At 44.8% G+C, this 14793-nt stretch overlaps 1 protein-coding gene across 8 annotated transcripts in view; it reads left to right on the top strand.

Moving 5' to 3' along the window:
* The window catches only part of NAV2 (neuron navigator 2), a 535652-nt gene that overhangs the window by 514667 nt on the left and 6192 nt on the right, over positions 1 to 14793 (top strand). For all 8 annotated transcript variants that reach the window (XM_081891071.1, XM_081891073.1, XM_081891066.1 and 5 more), the window contains 7 exons: positions 914 to 1009; positions 2454 to 2622; positions 4909 to 5144; positions 6262 to 6416; positions 7302 to 7570; positions 8025 to 8143; positions 13524 to 13727. In XM_081891071.1, the coding sequence (XP_081747197.1) occupies positions 914 to 1009; positions 2454 to 2622; positions 4909 to 5144; positions 6262 to 6416; positions 7302 to 7570; positions 8025 to 8143; positions 13524 to 13727 (1248 nt within the window). The remainder of the gene's footprint in view (positions 1 to 913; positions 1010 to 2453; positions 2623 to 4908; positions 5145 to 6261; positions 6417 to 7301; positions 7571 to 8024; positions 8144 to 13523; positions 13728 to 14793) is intronic.

Here is a 14793-nt window from a genome sequence, read left to right on the forward strand (position 1 = left end):
CTCAAAAGATCAGCTTTGGCCTGGTTCCCACTAGGACCTTTCCTTTATCACGGCTTCTAATGGGATGAATATGCTTGGAGTTCTAGTCTAGACACAGTGCCAGCAGCCATGGATGTTGTGAAGTCCAAACCTGCTAGTACCCTAGGAACTTGGCATGAATAAAAGAGAAATTGAACCAAACATGCTGAGCTTGGAGGAAGTTTTCAAGATCTGTCTTGTATAAGCTGAAACATGCCCTTTCTCCTGTTTACTGGTTTTAAATTAACTTTTAAAATAAACATTACTAGTGACGAGTGATCCAAGACCTAGATCAGGTGCAGGGTAATGAGAGAGGCACCTGTTTATCTGCAGAACTCGCCTGCTAGGTTTAGAAGGCTTCTAATGTCACATGGGAGCACATTTTTTGACTTAAGGGATCTGTTGTAAGCTTCATGGTAACAATGATTTGCAGAAGTCAGCACAGGTTTGACACAAATGGTTCCTTCCAGACTAATCCTACCTGTGTTTTTAGATTGGATTCCTAAATTAGTGGATTATGGAAATGCTCTGGATATAATTTAATTCTGGTCATAATTCAATAGATCATTTCACAACCCCCCCCCCTATATTTCAGTCAGCAAAGTGGTTAAATTGACTGCACTAGTGTTTAGGAACTTGGCACATAATTTGACAAGGTGCCAGTGAGCATACAGAATTCTTTGTGTCTAGGTTCTGCCCTATTTGCGTGAGAAATCCCCAGTGTACATGCTTTCCTAGTCAAAGAATAGATCAGGTCTGCAATGGCACACATGTAGGGGTTATGTCTCGGCCCAGGGATGTACACCAAAGTAGCTTGGATGATGGTGAAATAATTTATATAGTGCTGCAACAGCACCATATTTGCCTTTCTTTTAACATATTTGTATGCCTTTAGGATTCCAGGCCTCGCCTCTTCCTTATCGGCTGCATAGGCGTCAGTGGAAAGACCAAATGGGATGTTCTCGATGGCGTTGTTAGAAGGCTGTTTAAGGTGAACATTGTTATTTTTGTTACTTCTAACAACTTGGATAGCTTTGAAAGCTATTATTTTTTATTTAGGCAGAAAACTCTTCTGACAGGTTCCTTTACTTCATCAGTTTAAAGTGAGGCTTCCCCAAGGCCTGATGTACTGCAGCCTGCAAAACATACTAACTGGAGCATCATATTTCTCTTTATGTTGTATACATTATTATTTTTTTACACCGTATATAATGCAGGCTTCTGAAAAGTCATTAAGTACTGGCTGCAGTGTGTGCTAAATAATCTTACTTTATTTCAACATTCCTATCTTTAAAACAAAAAAAGTCAAAAGAGAAGACCAAATACACAATGTATATCTAGTCATATGGTACATCCTTCTTGACCAGTGTAGCCTCCCAGCTCCAGAGGTTCAAATATATGCCAACTGAGGATATTCAAGACCTGTACAGTGGTACCTCGGGTTACATACACTTCAGGTTACATACGCTTCAGGTTACAGACTCTGCTAACCCAGAAATATTACCTCGGGTTAAGAACTTTGCTTCAGGATGAGAACAGAAATCATGCTCCAGCGGCGGGGCAGCAGTGGAAGGCCCCATTAGCTAAAGTGGTGCTTCAGGTTAAGAACAGTTTCAGGTTAAGAACGGACCTCCGGAACGAATTAAGTACTTAACCCAAGGTACCACTGTACTTCCATTGTAATATGCAGTGTGGCAACTGACACTTTCCCTCTGATACTTGTGATCTCACTGAAGGAAGAGGTTTCATGCATTATGCCATAGCCTGAAATGGAGGACTGTAAGAAATACCTTGCTGGGTGAGGTCAAAATTCCACCTAATTCATTCTTTCCCACCTGTGGGTCCACATATGTTGTTGAACCACTCCTCCCATCATCTCTAAAGCTTTTGCTGGCTGGAGCTGATAGGAGCTGGGAGTCCAAGAACATTCAAGGACTCAACATCCAGGAAACACCTTGTCCAAAAGTAGCTTGCCAGATGCCTCTGAAAGTTCACAACCAGTGTAGGGAGATGACAACACCCCCTGTTGCTGTTGTTTTTGTCCAGCACCTGGCCTCTTTTCATAATGTATACAGGGCTTCATATGTGTCTGCACCTCTTAATTTAAATATACAGTGCATATACAATACATTTCACATAGACAGAAAAGTCCTATATTAACTCTCTTACATGGAAACGGAGTGTGATGGTGCAACAAGTACTGAAATCTCTAGTGAGTCTTCTGATATGCTGTGTGGTTTTTGCATATATCTGTAACCTTTCCCTCTCTTTACTCTTTGATTAAAATAGACTTTGGGTTTGCCTTTCTTCATTGCACAAATTAGTTCATTTTCAAAATGAAAAATGCAGTTGTGAAATTTCAATATTAGGGAACCAAGACCCTTGAATATAAGGTTGATGTATTGTTATTATTCTTTTCTACTTCCCTTTCACAGGAATACATCATTCATGTTGATCCTGCGAGTCAGCTAGGGTTGAACTCAGACAGTGTCCTGGGATACAGCATTGGGGAAATCGTTCGCACAAATAGCATGGAGACACCTGAGCTGCTTCCCTGTGGCTATCTGGTTGGTGAAAACAATACCATATCGGTGACTATCAAAGGTAAATTATAGGTGATCCATTTGTTACTGTTCTTTGTAATTACAGGTCTTGCCAGGTGTTGGAGAAACCTCAGAGGAGCAAGAGACATTTCCATGAGTTTCTTTCTTCTTCCTATCCATTTCATGTCTTTCTTTGAGTGAAAAGTTCCAAGTGAAGAAGCATTCATGTTCACTGATGTTAGGGTGGTTGCATAAAAAAAAAGGAACAGGGATCTTACACCTTGGAACTGCTGTATAGAAGATGGAATTTCAGCCAGTATTTTTGCTTGTTTGTAATTGTTGACTATCAGGCAAGCTTTGATTGCTGAAGTTTATTTATGTATATTTCAAGTTATTTATTTAGGCATTTCAAGAACTACGCTAAGGCTGGATTTTAAGAGTCAGGTTATAGTATATATATTTTTATACGATCAAAGTGCTTTTTAAGTCGTTTCATGGTAACATTTCTACCTTCCAGATATACAGCTGTTCATACAAATGTTTAAGCTTGATAATTTTTAGCAGGTGATAAACATTCCATCCCTATGTTTTCTCCCAGCTGAAGTTCCATCTGCGGGATTCTAAGAATTGCTGACCTTTTTCACAGTCAATTCTCCCTGCTGACATTGCTTGTATTCTCTCCCCCCCCCCCCCCCCCGTGGAAGTTTTTCTGCCAGAAAACATAACATTCCCTCTAATATTAAACTTTGGCAGTGAGTGCCAGCAGCTATGTAGTCAAAACACAGCCACTAAGAAACAGAAGGGAAGTATCAATATGCTCAGAAGAATGCCTTGGTTTACAGAAATATGTGTGCAAATACATTTCTAAACAAAAAAATATGGAGGAAAAAAATATTTTTAAAGCTAAGAGAGAACCACCACCACCCTGGGGTAACCATGAAATATTGAATATCAGTTGGAGGGAGGGGGAACCCACAAAAAAGGGGCAAGGGGCAATGGAACAAATTGTCGTGGCTAATGAGAACCCTGCCATGGCTAGCTGGCTAGTTGGAATTCTGAACAGGAATAATCCACACTGCAATGTTTCATTGTAGTCTCCCTTGTTTATCCCATAATGTACAAAACAAGATTCAACATATCACTTGGTTTTTCAGGGGAAAGAGAAGTATTTTGAATTCAGAGGAAGTTTTTATGGGGTGGAGGTGGGAATGCTGTTTTAAAGTGAGCAAAGTGTGGCATATTTACATGACAATCATTGTAAATGTGTAGAATCTGGAAGCATGAATCTACCCTCTTGAGCCTTGGCTTCTTAGAGCTAGTCTAAGGGGAGTGACTACTGTGTGGGTCCAGGAAGTGATCAGTGCTTCATTGGAAGTACCATCCACCTTGATGGAGGCACTGGTGTGTTCCCTCCTGTAAACCTAGAAGTACATAACAATTATCTAGAAGCACAGAAATATTGAGTTGGAAGAGACCCCAAGGGTCATCTGGTCCAACCCCAATGTAGGAATCTCAGCTAAAGCACCCATGACAGATGGCCATCCAACCTCTGCTTAAAGACTTCCAAAGAAGGAGAGTCCATCAGCTTCCAAGGGAGTTCATTCCACTGTTCAACAGCTCTTACCATCAGAAAGTTCTTCCTGATGTTTAGTTGAAATCTCCTTTCTTGTAATTTGAAACCATTGCTTCGGGTCCTAGCCTTTGGAGCAGGAGAAAACAAGCTTGCTCTATCTTCCATAGAAGAGTCCTTTAGATCAGGCATAGGCAAACTCGGCCCTCCAGATGTTTTAGAACTACAGCTCCCATCATCCCTATCTGGTCAGGAATGATGGGAATTGTAGTCTCAAAACATCTGGAGAGCTGAGTTTGCCTATGCCTGCTTTAGATATTTGAAGATGGCTATCGGATCTCCTCTCCTCTTAACCAGGCTAAACTCCCTCAACCATTCCTCATAAGCTTGATTTCCAGCCCCTTGATAATCACAGGACTTCAAGTGTGGTCTGGCCATGGCGGAATAGATTGAAGCTGAATCCTTATCAGGCAGGTGTAGTAAGTATCCTCACTTATGAGAGGTGGGAAGGCAGCTGATTCTGGACAGAGTTGCACTACCCTGAAGTGAGCAAGTTTAGGAAAGCCTATCCAGACACATAGATGCTGAAGTGTTTTAATCTATTTTATGGTTGGTTTTAATTATATTTAAATGGTTTTTCTTATAATTTAAATAGTTGTTGTAAACCACTTAGAGATTGTGCTACAATAAAGTGGTCTATAAATTTTGTTAAATAAAATCTACTGGTGATAACTTTTAGTTCTTAAGTTTTGAATGCCATGTCTTCTGTTGTTACAGGGATTGCAGACAATAGTTTGGACTGCCTGGTGTTTGAGTCCCTGATCCCCAAGCCTATTCTGCAGCGCTATGTGTCACTCCTGATGGAGCACAGGAGAATCATCTTATCTGGCCCAAGCGGCACAGGAAAGACCTACCTAGCCAATCGTCTGTCAGAGTACATGGTCCTTAGAGAGGGCAGGGAGCTGGCTGATGGTGCTATTGCAACATTTAATGTGGATCACAAGTCCAGTAAGGTGAGTATTCATATAATTGACTTGCCCCCCCCCCAAAAAAAGTTTACCATTTACAAATCAAAATAATTCGTTCCTGAGCAGCAGATTGGTGCGATAAAGGCCCTGATGCATTTGCCTGCCTTGGCAAGCATGCAGGTGACCCTCTTCTTGTAGGGTGAGCTGATGTTTCTTTCAGCCAGTCATTTTATTTGTATGCTGCCTTTCCAACTTTAAGACCATGTTCAAGGCGGTTTACAACGTATAAAAAGTTACATAACTACAAACATAACAAATGGAGCCAGATTTCCACCTAAATCACAAAATCCGAAATAAAGATGCAAAAAATAACAGGAGCAACAACCACACCCCAACAAAAAGCCCTCAACAATACCTCAGCCTAAGATTCTGTTCAGCAACCTTAGCTTTTGTAGCTGGAGTCAGTCAGGGCCCTACCCTCCCAGGCCATGTGGAAAAAGGCCTGCAAGAGGACCACTTTTTTTGTTGAGTGAAGAATAGTATTCAGTTACTAATTAATGTCCTCCTAGGAGTCCTCCATTTTGTAATGCTGAGCCTGTGTCCTGTGCAATGACATTTTTGGACCTGGTAGCTTTCTGCAGAAGACTTTGTGCAGAAAACTAGTTGATACCTTGGTGACTTTACCTAGCCAAACCTGGCAGCCCCAATTTTGTTACCCTCATCCTGACATGCAGCGCATGCTTTTCATCATCCTGGCTCCACCCTGTCCCCAGACACCACCTCTCGTTACATGATCACTTCAAGAGAGATCTGTTAATGCCTACAGAAGCAATCTCAATTCTTTAGGAGTATCAGGAGACATCTGTGAACTGCCCCAGAATGAAAGAGGACCACCTTTTCCTGTCTCGTGTGAAATGGTGTTTAGTTGGATCATAGTCAGCTTTTCAATTAAGATTCTAAGCAAGATGTCAAATTTGTCCAAGCTATTATACACGCTATTCAAAAGGTTATTTCTCTTGGGAGAATGTTGGCCCTGTGTAGTTTGCTATCACACCCTTAACAGAAGACTGTTTTACCACTGAATCCAGCCACTTTCATTTTTTTCAAGATCTTCAAAAGAAATGTCTGAAAGCCAATTTTCTCTTTTGCATCTGCATCACAGGAACTCCGCCAATACCTCTCCAACCTTGCCGACCAATGCAATAGTGAAAACAATGCTGTGGAGATGCCTCTTGTGATCATCCTGGACAACTTGCACCATGTCAGCTCCCTGGGAGAGATCTTCAATGGGCTCTTGAACTGCAAGTACCACAAATGGTAACTACATGTTCTGCCTCAAACTTTCATGAAAGGAAAGTGTGTTTGCTCCAGGAGCATTCCTTGAGACTTGACCTGGCTGGATCCAACACATTAGTTGCTCGTGATACTATTGAAATCAAACGTGAAAAATTAGCCATTGCTTAGTTCCTATTGAAATCAGTGGGATTTAACTGAAGTGACCTATTTTAGGGCGTAATCCAAACTCCCCAATATGACCATCAGTGTGGCTTTGCAGAGCAGCAAGGCCACTGTATCATCCTCAGCCCTGTCAGTCATGGCAGCAGAAGGTGAAGGGGCCAGGATAATTTGAGGCCATGCTGTTTTCAATGACATTAAGATTTCCTCACGATCCAGTGGTTCCTGCGCTTGCTCAACCTCACCCTTGGAACACCCAGTTCTGAGGCTTTCTGCCTGCAAAGACCGCAGCAATGGGGCCACCTGCATGTTCAGCAGGAGCCTGGTTGAGCCAGGAAAGCTTGATGGAGAGACATCTCTGCCTAATCCAAACCACCACCCTGACATGGGGGTTGAATTTTTCTGCCCATCTTGGTCCAGCCCAGAATAAATAAAATGTATAGGACCTGCAACCAAAGATTTAGTAGGCTGATGGGTTAGTTGATATTAAAATTTGGAATTTAGCAGTATCCCCCCCCCCCCATTATTCATTCACAGATTCTGTACCTTCTGTTTCTTAAGCAGATGAAATATTCTGAAATGTTCTGTAAAATCACAGATACTCTCAGCCAATACTTTGGGAGAGGTCTGATCAATGTTGTTTAGGCTCAGATAGTTTTCCTTCACATGCCAGTGGTAGTAGCAAAAAAGTTTTTTTTACATACTGTGTTTTCTAGATGTTAATACTGACTGATCTGTTTCCCACAGTCCCTACATTATTGGAACTATGAACCAGGCAACTTCCTCTACACCGAACCTTCAGCTCCACCACAACTTCAGATGGGTGCTGTGTGCCAACCACACTGAGCCAGTCAAGGGCTTTCTTGGCCGTTTCTTGAGAAGAAAGCTCATTGAAACGGAGATTGGTGGCCGTATGAGAAATGCGGAACTAATTAAAATTATAGACTGGATTCCCAAAGTCTGGCAGCATCTCAACAAGTTCTTAGAGGCCCACAGCTCTTCAGATGTTACTATTGGTGAGAACTCAGAATTATCTGTTAGAGCTCTTGACGCATTTCTAAACACTTGGTCGAGAACATAGATTTCATCTACTCTACATAAGATAATAGTTTACTTTTTCCTTAGTGTCCTAATTACATTAAAAACGAGAGCTTTATGAGGCATGGAATCAGATACATTACACTTTTTGTTATAATGTGAACCCAATAAAAATAGGTTGTGCCCAACTATTGAGGGAGCTTGATTTTAAATGCCTGCTCACTAAAGATGCCATAGCAAATGTTCAACTTGTAGATAAATCCTAATCTATCATTATGGGTTAATTGGCTCCTTTGTTGGTGCAGTGCTTTATCCTAAGAGTACATTTCTTTCTCCTCTCTTGTCATTTTTTACTTGATGTTATGGCTGTAATTCAATCCATATTCACCAAAGATGCTTGGCATATGTAACCTTCTCCTTTTTTTCTCACAGGTCCAAGACTCTTCCTCTCCTGCCCTATAGATGTCGATGGTTCTAGGGTTTGGTTTACTGACCTGTGGAACTACTCTATTGTTCCGTATCTTCTTGAGGCTGTCAGAGAAGGGCTACAGGTAAGGAGCTTGCATATGAACTACACCTACTCAAAGAGTGTGGGCATGGGGGAATAACAGATACAGCACAACCTAGGTCTTCACGTCTCATTTATTTGTTTTGTTTTACTCTCTTTATACCCCACCTTTCCTTCAAGGAGCTCAAGGTGGTGTAGATGGTTCTCTTCCTCCCTGTTTTATCCTCAGAACAACCCTGAGAGGTAGCTTAGGCTGAGAGGCCATGATCATCCCAAGATCCGTGCCTCCCCCCAGGTGTGTTTTATTTGCCGGGATTTGAACCCTGGTCTCCCAGGTACCAGCCCAATCCTCTAACCACTACACCACACTGTCTCTCCTTCAAGCCAGTCACAGCCCACCAACCATTTAGTAGCCTGACAGGAGCTTGGCAAACCCAAGTATGCCTCAGAAGCTTGTGAGGGAACTCTCGCTATGAGAGCATTAATGTTGGGCAAACTCTCTCAGCAACAAGTCCCAGACAGGCATTGAAAACAAGAGTATTTCCTTCCCCCACTTTTGACATTGTTTGGCTTTTGGAGTCACGAGTTATGCAGACTTGCATTAATGCTTTCTTTAGCTTGGAAAGGAATTGCACCAATACCCGGTGGGGTAGACCTAGACTTGCTGGGAACCAACTCTGTTAACGGGACTCAACTACTGGAGGGAAGCGATTTTCACCAATTCCTCCTGCAGCCCTCTCTGTGCTCTGTTGGGCGACACTCGGGGCAGTGTTGGAGCCTCCACTGGATCAGAGTCCCTTCTGCTAACTAAAGTAGCTTTTCTTTTCATGCAAGCACATGTCTGGAGCTATCTCACTACATTTATTACTATCTTTTAAAGAACACAGTATTCTTTTCATTGGAGTAAGATGTGGGGAAAGTGCACTTCTCTCCACAATTCAAGTAGTTTTGTTTGTGTTCTTATCATTCAGAAGAACAAAGCAAAAGCAATGTAATTAAACTAGTTGTAACATTTTTGTAGAGTTTTTTTTAAAAAAAGAAATATATATTAAATTCCTTTATGGTGCTTTAGGAGTCATTAAAGTGATTTAGGAGTCTTTTAGGACTGATTGAACTGATAGTGCTTAGTATCTTATTACAAGTTCTAATTGTTCAGCAGCTTCAAGCAGCTCAGACAACACTGCTATTGTTATCTCAGCCAGCATATCTGTGAAACAAACATGATAACTGCTGGTGACTCTGCATCTTAATCTATTTTGTGTTTCATGTTCCCATCCTCAACAAGTCGGTAACATCTCAGTCTTGTAAGAAAGGACACCATTTGCTGCTGATTGTTTCCCATAAGAATGTATGAAGATGCCTGTGGTTTTTCAGTGCCATAACTTGCTGGATGCACAGTGATCTGAAAGCATATTTCAGACACTTAAATGGCCTTGAATAAAGAAGAAAAAAGGGGAAATGGTGTGATAAGTCTATAACCTTAACTTTAAGATTTAAGATATTATTCCACATTTTTAGGAAAGGAGACTTGAAAGTAGAACTGGAATTTTATAAGCATCCATTTGCCAGGTTGAATCTATGTCTTTGGAGTAGAAATCCTCTTCTCTTCTTCTGACATACCATTTCATTGAGTGAGAGTCCCTGATTTTGGATTACATGGCACCACCTAGCGGACAAATTTGCTCAGTCACCATTTGGCATGCTCTCAGAATAAAGCGTGAATTCTGTTAATTATTTACCGTATTTTTCGCACCATAGGACGCACTTTTTCCCCTCCAAAAATGAAGGGGAAATGTGTGTGCGTCCTATGGTGCGAATGCAGGCTTTCGCTGAAGCCTGGAGAGTGAGAGGGGTCGGTGCGCACCGACCCCTCACGCTCTCCAGGCTTCGCGGACCTCTTCGCAAGGAGCGGGAGCACTCCGGCTCCTTGCAGAGAGTTGCCAGCATGCCGAAGCCTGGGCGCGCTGAGCTCAGCACGCCCAGGCTTCGCGGACCTCTCTGCAAGGAGCCGGAGCGCTCCGGCTCCTTGCGGGGAGTTGCCAGCATGGCGAAGCCTGCGCGCGCTGAGCTCAGCGCGCCCAGGCTTCGCGGACCTCTCCGCAAGGAGCCGGAGCGCTCCGGCTCCTTGCGGGGAGTTGCCAGCATGGCGAAGCCTGCGCGCGCTGAGCTCAGCGCGCCCAGGCTTCGCGGACCTCTCCGCAAGGAGCCGGAGCGCTCCGGCTCCTTGCGGGGAGTTGCCAGCATGCCGAAGCCTGCGCGCGCTGAGCTCAGCGCGCCCAGGCTTCGCGGACCTCTCCGCAAGGAGCCGGAGCGCTCCGGCTCCTTGCGGGGAGTTGCCAGCATGCCGAAGCCTGCGCGCGCTGAGCTCAGCGCGCCCAGGCTTCGCGGACCTCTCCGCAAGGAGCCGGAGCGCTCCGGCTCCTTGCGGGGAGTTGCCAGCATGGCGAAGCCTGCGCGCGCTGAGCTCAGCGCGCCCAGGCTTCGCGGACCTCTCCGCAAGGAGCCGGAGCGCTCCGGCTCCTTGCGGGGAGTTGCCAGCATGGCGAAGCCTGCGCGCGCTGAGCTCAGCGCGCCCAGGCTTCGCGGACCTCTCCGCAAGGAGCCGGAGCGCTCCGGCTCCTTGCGGGGAGTTGCCAGCATGGCGAAGCCTGCGCGCGCTGAGCTCAGCGCGCCCAGGCTTCGCGGACCTCTCCGCAAGGAGCCGGAGCGCTCCGGCTCCTTGCGGGGAGTTGCCAGCATGGCGAAGCCTGCGCGCGCTGAGCTCAGCGCACCCAGGCTTCGCGGACCTCTCCGCAAGGAGCCGGAGCGCTCCGGCTCCTTGCGGGGAGTTGCCAGCATGGCGAAGCCTGCGCGCGCTGAGCTCAGCGCGCCCAGGCTTCGCGGACCTCTCCGCAAGGAGCCGGAGCGCTCCGGCTCCTTGCGGGGAGTTGCCAGCATGGCGAAGCCTGCGCGCGCTGAGCTCAGCGCGCCCAGGCTTCGCGGACCTCTCCGCAAGGAGCCGGAGCACTCCGGCTCCTTGCGGGGAGTTGCCAGCATGCCGAAGCCTGCGCGCGCTGAGCTCAGCGCGCCCAGGCTTCGCGGACCTCTCCGCAAGGAGCCGGAGCGCTCCCACGGCTTGCAGAGAGCTGCCTGTTTGCGGGCTGGGGTCGGGGGAAGCTCGAGCTTCCCCCGCCCCAGCCCCGCGCCTGGGGGGGGGAAAATAATTTTTTCCCCTTTATTTCCCCCCCAAAAAATGGGTGCGCCCTATGGTCCGGTGCGCCCTATGGTACGAAAAATACGGTACTTAATAAATACACACCCTGCTTTCTGAGAAATCTCTACAAAGCATATTTCACTGTATATAGAATTGTTTTATTTCATACATATTGTAATGTTTCTAAAACAATTCTGGATAGAGAAAAAATATACTTTGTAGCAACACCATGCTACAAAGATTTGACAAGTGCTGTCAAATCGGATATGTCCTACAGAAGCTTCAAACTGTCAGAATCCAAAGGTAGCAAAATACGTAGACAGAGATTCCATCTACCTCAAGTGTATGGTTCAATATTTTCCCCTCTTGTGTTTCTAAATTCCTTGGTCAAGAGAATGTTCACCGTAAGAGAGAGAAAGAGAGAGAGAAAGAGAGAGAGAGAGAGAGAGAGAGAGAGAGAGAGAGAGAGAGAGAGAGAGAGAGAGAGAGAGAGAGAGAGACTGAGACTGTAATGGCCAAATGAATAAATGTTTTTTGTTTTAACTAATTGACTGGTTCAAAGGAAGACTCTTGAGAGCTCCCCAGTATTTTCTTTTAAAACTTAAGTTAAAATTTAACACAGGTTATAAAAGAGATGAATAGGAATAGGAGCATTTATGTTCGTCATGTAACCCACTGCAGTCATGGGTTGCTCTTGAAATCTTTATGCCTGGAATGCTAATGATATTCTGATGTTCTTATAATGCATCTTTGCTCCCCGTGGGGTGGGCCTGCTTAATGTTCCACCATGTAAGCTGTCAGAACAGAGAAGTATAGCAAGTGAAAAACAATCCCCAAAAGGGCAGCCACTTTAAACTCTGTACTACAAGCATGGAAACATGAACATTCATTTTCCTCTAGAAACACTTTCTGTAACTTCAGCTTTCATCTTGCTCAAATGGTTTTGGCTGGCCCAAGACACTGCGTGTAAATACGTTCACAAAAAGCCATGGCTCCACAGAGCAGGGTTTGTGGTGTCTTTTTGCAAGCTACAGTCAAATCAAACCGCCTCTTCAAAGTGGCGAGGGCATGCGTGTTTGAAGTCAAAGACTAAAATGTGTGGAATCACCTGTTCCTTGGGAGATTTTTGGCACCAAAGCAGGGGAAGCTTGCCAAGCACTGAACTGTAGTTCTTTGATGACTTTGAAGCCAAACATTCAAGCAAACAGTTTGGCAAAGGCACTTCTGAAGCTTTAACCACATTTGGTCTAAAAGGACAGGAGATCAGAGAAGCTTCATACCTCTTTTGTTGTTTACAAATTCTCAGAGGAGACGGTTGTCTATCCCTGAGTGCTTCCAGACAACCTGTTTATTGAACATTCATCTTGATTTGTTTGCAGGGAGATTAGGCAACACAGGCTATTTAAAGAGCATTCATTATGAATTGAGGGGTTGTTGGGGGGCGCTGATGACATGTGAAACCAAGTGTTATCCCACACTTTCCTGTGCATTCTCCTTTTGCTTGCCTCGTTGCACATGCTCAGTTCTCATGAGCTGGCCAGCGCCATTAGTTCTTACTTTCAATTCACATGTACTAAGAGTTCATCCTAGGTACCTGCAACGCATAAAGATCCCATGGTTGCGTGTGATATATGATATCAATGTGCGGTAGAGGCACTTTGGTCCCACCATTCTCCTTGAGGAAACCCTCATAAACGTCTGAGGAATCCCAGGCTTTCCCAGAACACAGAAAACCATTGCTGTGATGGTTGTGACCTATGAGAAATCCAGATGCTCGGACACCTCCAAATACTTGGGAATCATTATTCCACATCACTTGCAATGAACAGGCAACCCAGGAACAGTTAGAGCTTGGTGCTTAAAGGAGGAAGCATGCAGAGCTCTGGCTGTTCTTGGCCCGGACATTTTTTACACAATGGGAGATTCCTCTTGTGAAATGTCATGACAAACCAAGAGGCTATACCTTAAAGGCCTATATATCCCCACCCCACTCACCATCCTCCACCCCTCCCCATCTTTTCTTCCCAACTTTATACTGTATGCAGCACTAATGCCTCGCAACAAATAAAACTGATCTGTAGAAAACACAACTTGAAAAAAGAGACAATGCACATATTTTTGAAAACTAGGAAATCTTTAATAGAAATTTGTTTTTGTTTTTTTAAAAAGGGCCTATATATTGAAAAATCTAATCTTTTAATGAGGGTCGATGTCTTGTTCTTGCTTGCAGTTGTATGGAAGAAGAGCACCATGGGAAGACCCTGCCAAATGGGTAATGGACACTTACCCATGGGCAGCCACCCCACAACACCACGAATGGCCTCCTTTGCTGCAACTGCGGCCAGAAGATGTTGGATTTGATGGGTACTCCATGCCTCGGGAAGGTTCAACCAGCAAGCAAGTTCCACCTAGTGATGCCGAAGGAGATCCTCTGGTGAGATTTCTCAGCTGGTCAGCAGCACAAATTTTATTGTGTTGAATGTTGTATCATTTGGAAGCATTGAGACTTGGTCCAGAAAGGCACAGGTGGTCTGTATGACCCCAGTCTAGCCCCATGTGTGGTTTGTGGCTCATCCTAGAAGTTTAGAATTGTGTTGCAGATGTGATGGTGTCTACTTGGCTTGCAATGTCTGTGTGATTGCTTTGTGTATGCTGAACAATATGTTCTGTGAGAAGCATCTCTTAAGTTTTGGAAGGAGTAAAACAGTGATTACAAACCGCCTTGGAAACTTATCTCAAGGCCATGCCTTCTGCAAATTCATTCACTGAGCAGATTATGGTAATGGTGCCCTTTTCATGTTACAACAGCACCACAGAAGCTGCTTTTTCCATGGATTCATAGGATGGCACTGTTATGTGAGTGGTCTTGCCCATTACAAACAAATGGGCAGGACCAATCTTGTGGGACCCAAAATCTCTTATACTCTCAATTGGCTGCAAAAACCCCCACTTCAGCACCAATGACATTACATGTGACTTCAAAAGGGACTTAGATAAGGGGTGGAGAATCTAATCCCCTGAGACTGCATTCATCCCTAACTTGATGCAAGTCTGAGGAGCCAAGAGAGAGGAGATGGGCGGGGAGAGGGGGACGGACCCAGGAGAACATCAAAATGAACAGAGTGATGGAAGGTGGGTGTTTGCAAGCAGTCGGTTCACACTTCCAGCAAGAGCAATCATACCCTCCCCTGGCAGCCCACTGAGAGGGGAGAGAAAGGGGTGGGCCCTTGACAAACACTGTTTTTCGCCCTGCCCAACATTGGCATGTGAGCCCCAACAGATCCAAGTGTTCCTTGACCCTGCATTGCATGATGCGATGGAGATGGGTAACTTATAACCTCCAGAGAAAGGTTGAAATGTTTGGCATGATCCGCTACTAGGATAGAAGGATTTTTCTAGCTTGTCCAGCAAGCTAGTTCCACTCCACCCAGCCTAACTCCAATTCTGTTTCCACCACGTAGCTACTGCCAGTAGTCCATAAACACCAAGGAAGAATTGGT

Source organism: Podarcis melisellensis, assembly GCF_964234715.1.
Source record: "Podarcis melisellensis genome assembly, chromosome: 1".
NCBI classification, from domain to species: domain Eukaryota; kingdom Metazoa; phylum Chordata; class Lepidosauria; order Squamata; family Lacertidae; genus Podarcis; species Podarcis melisellensis.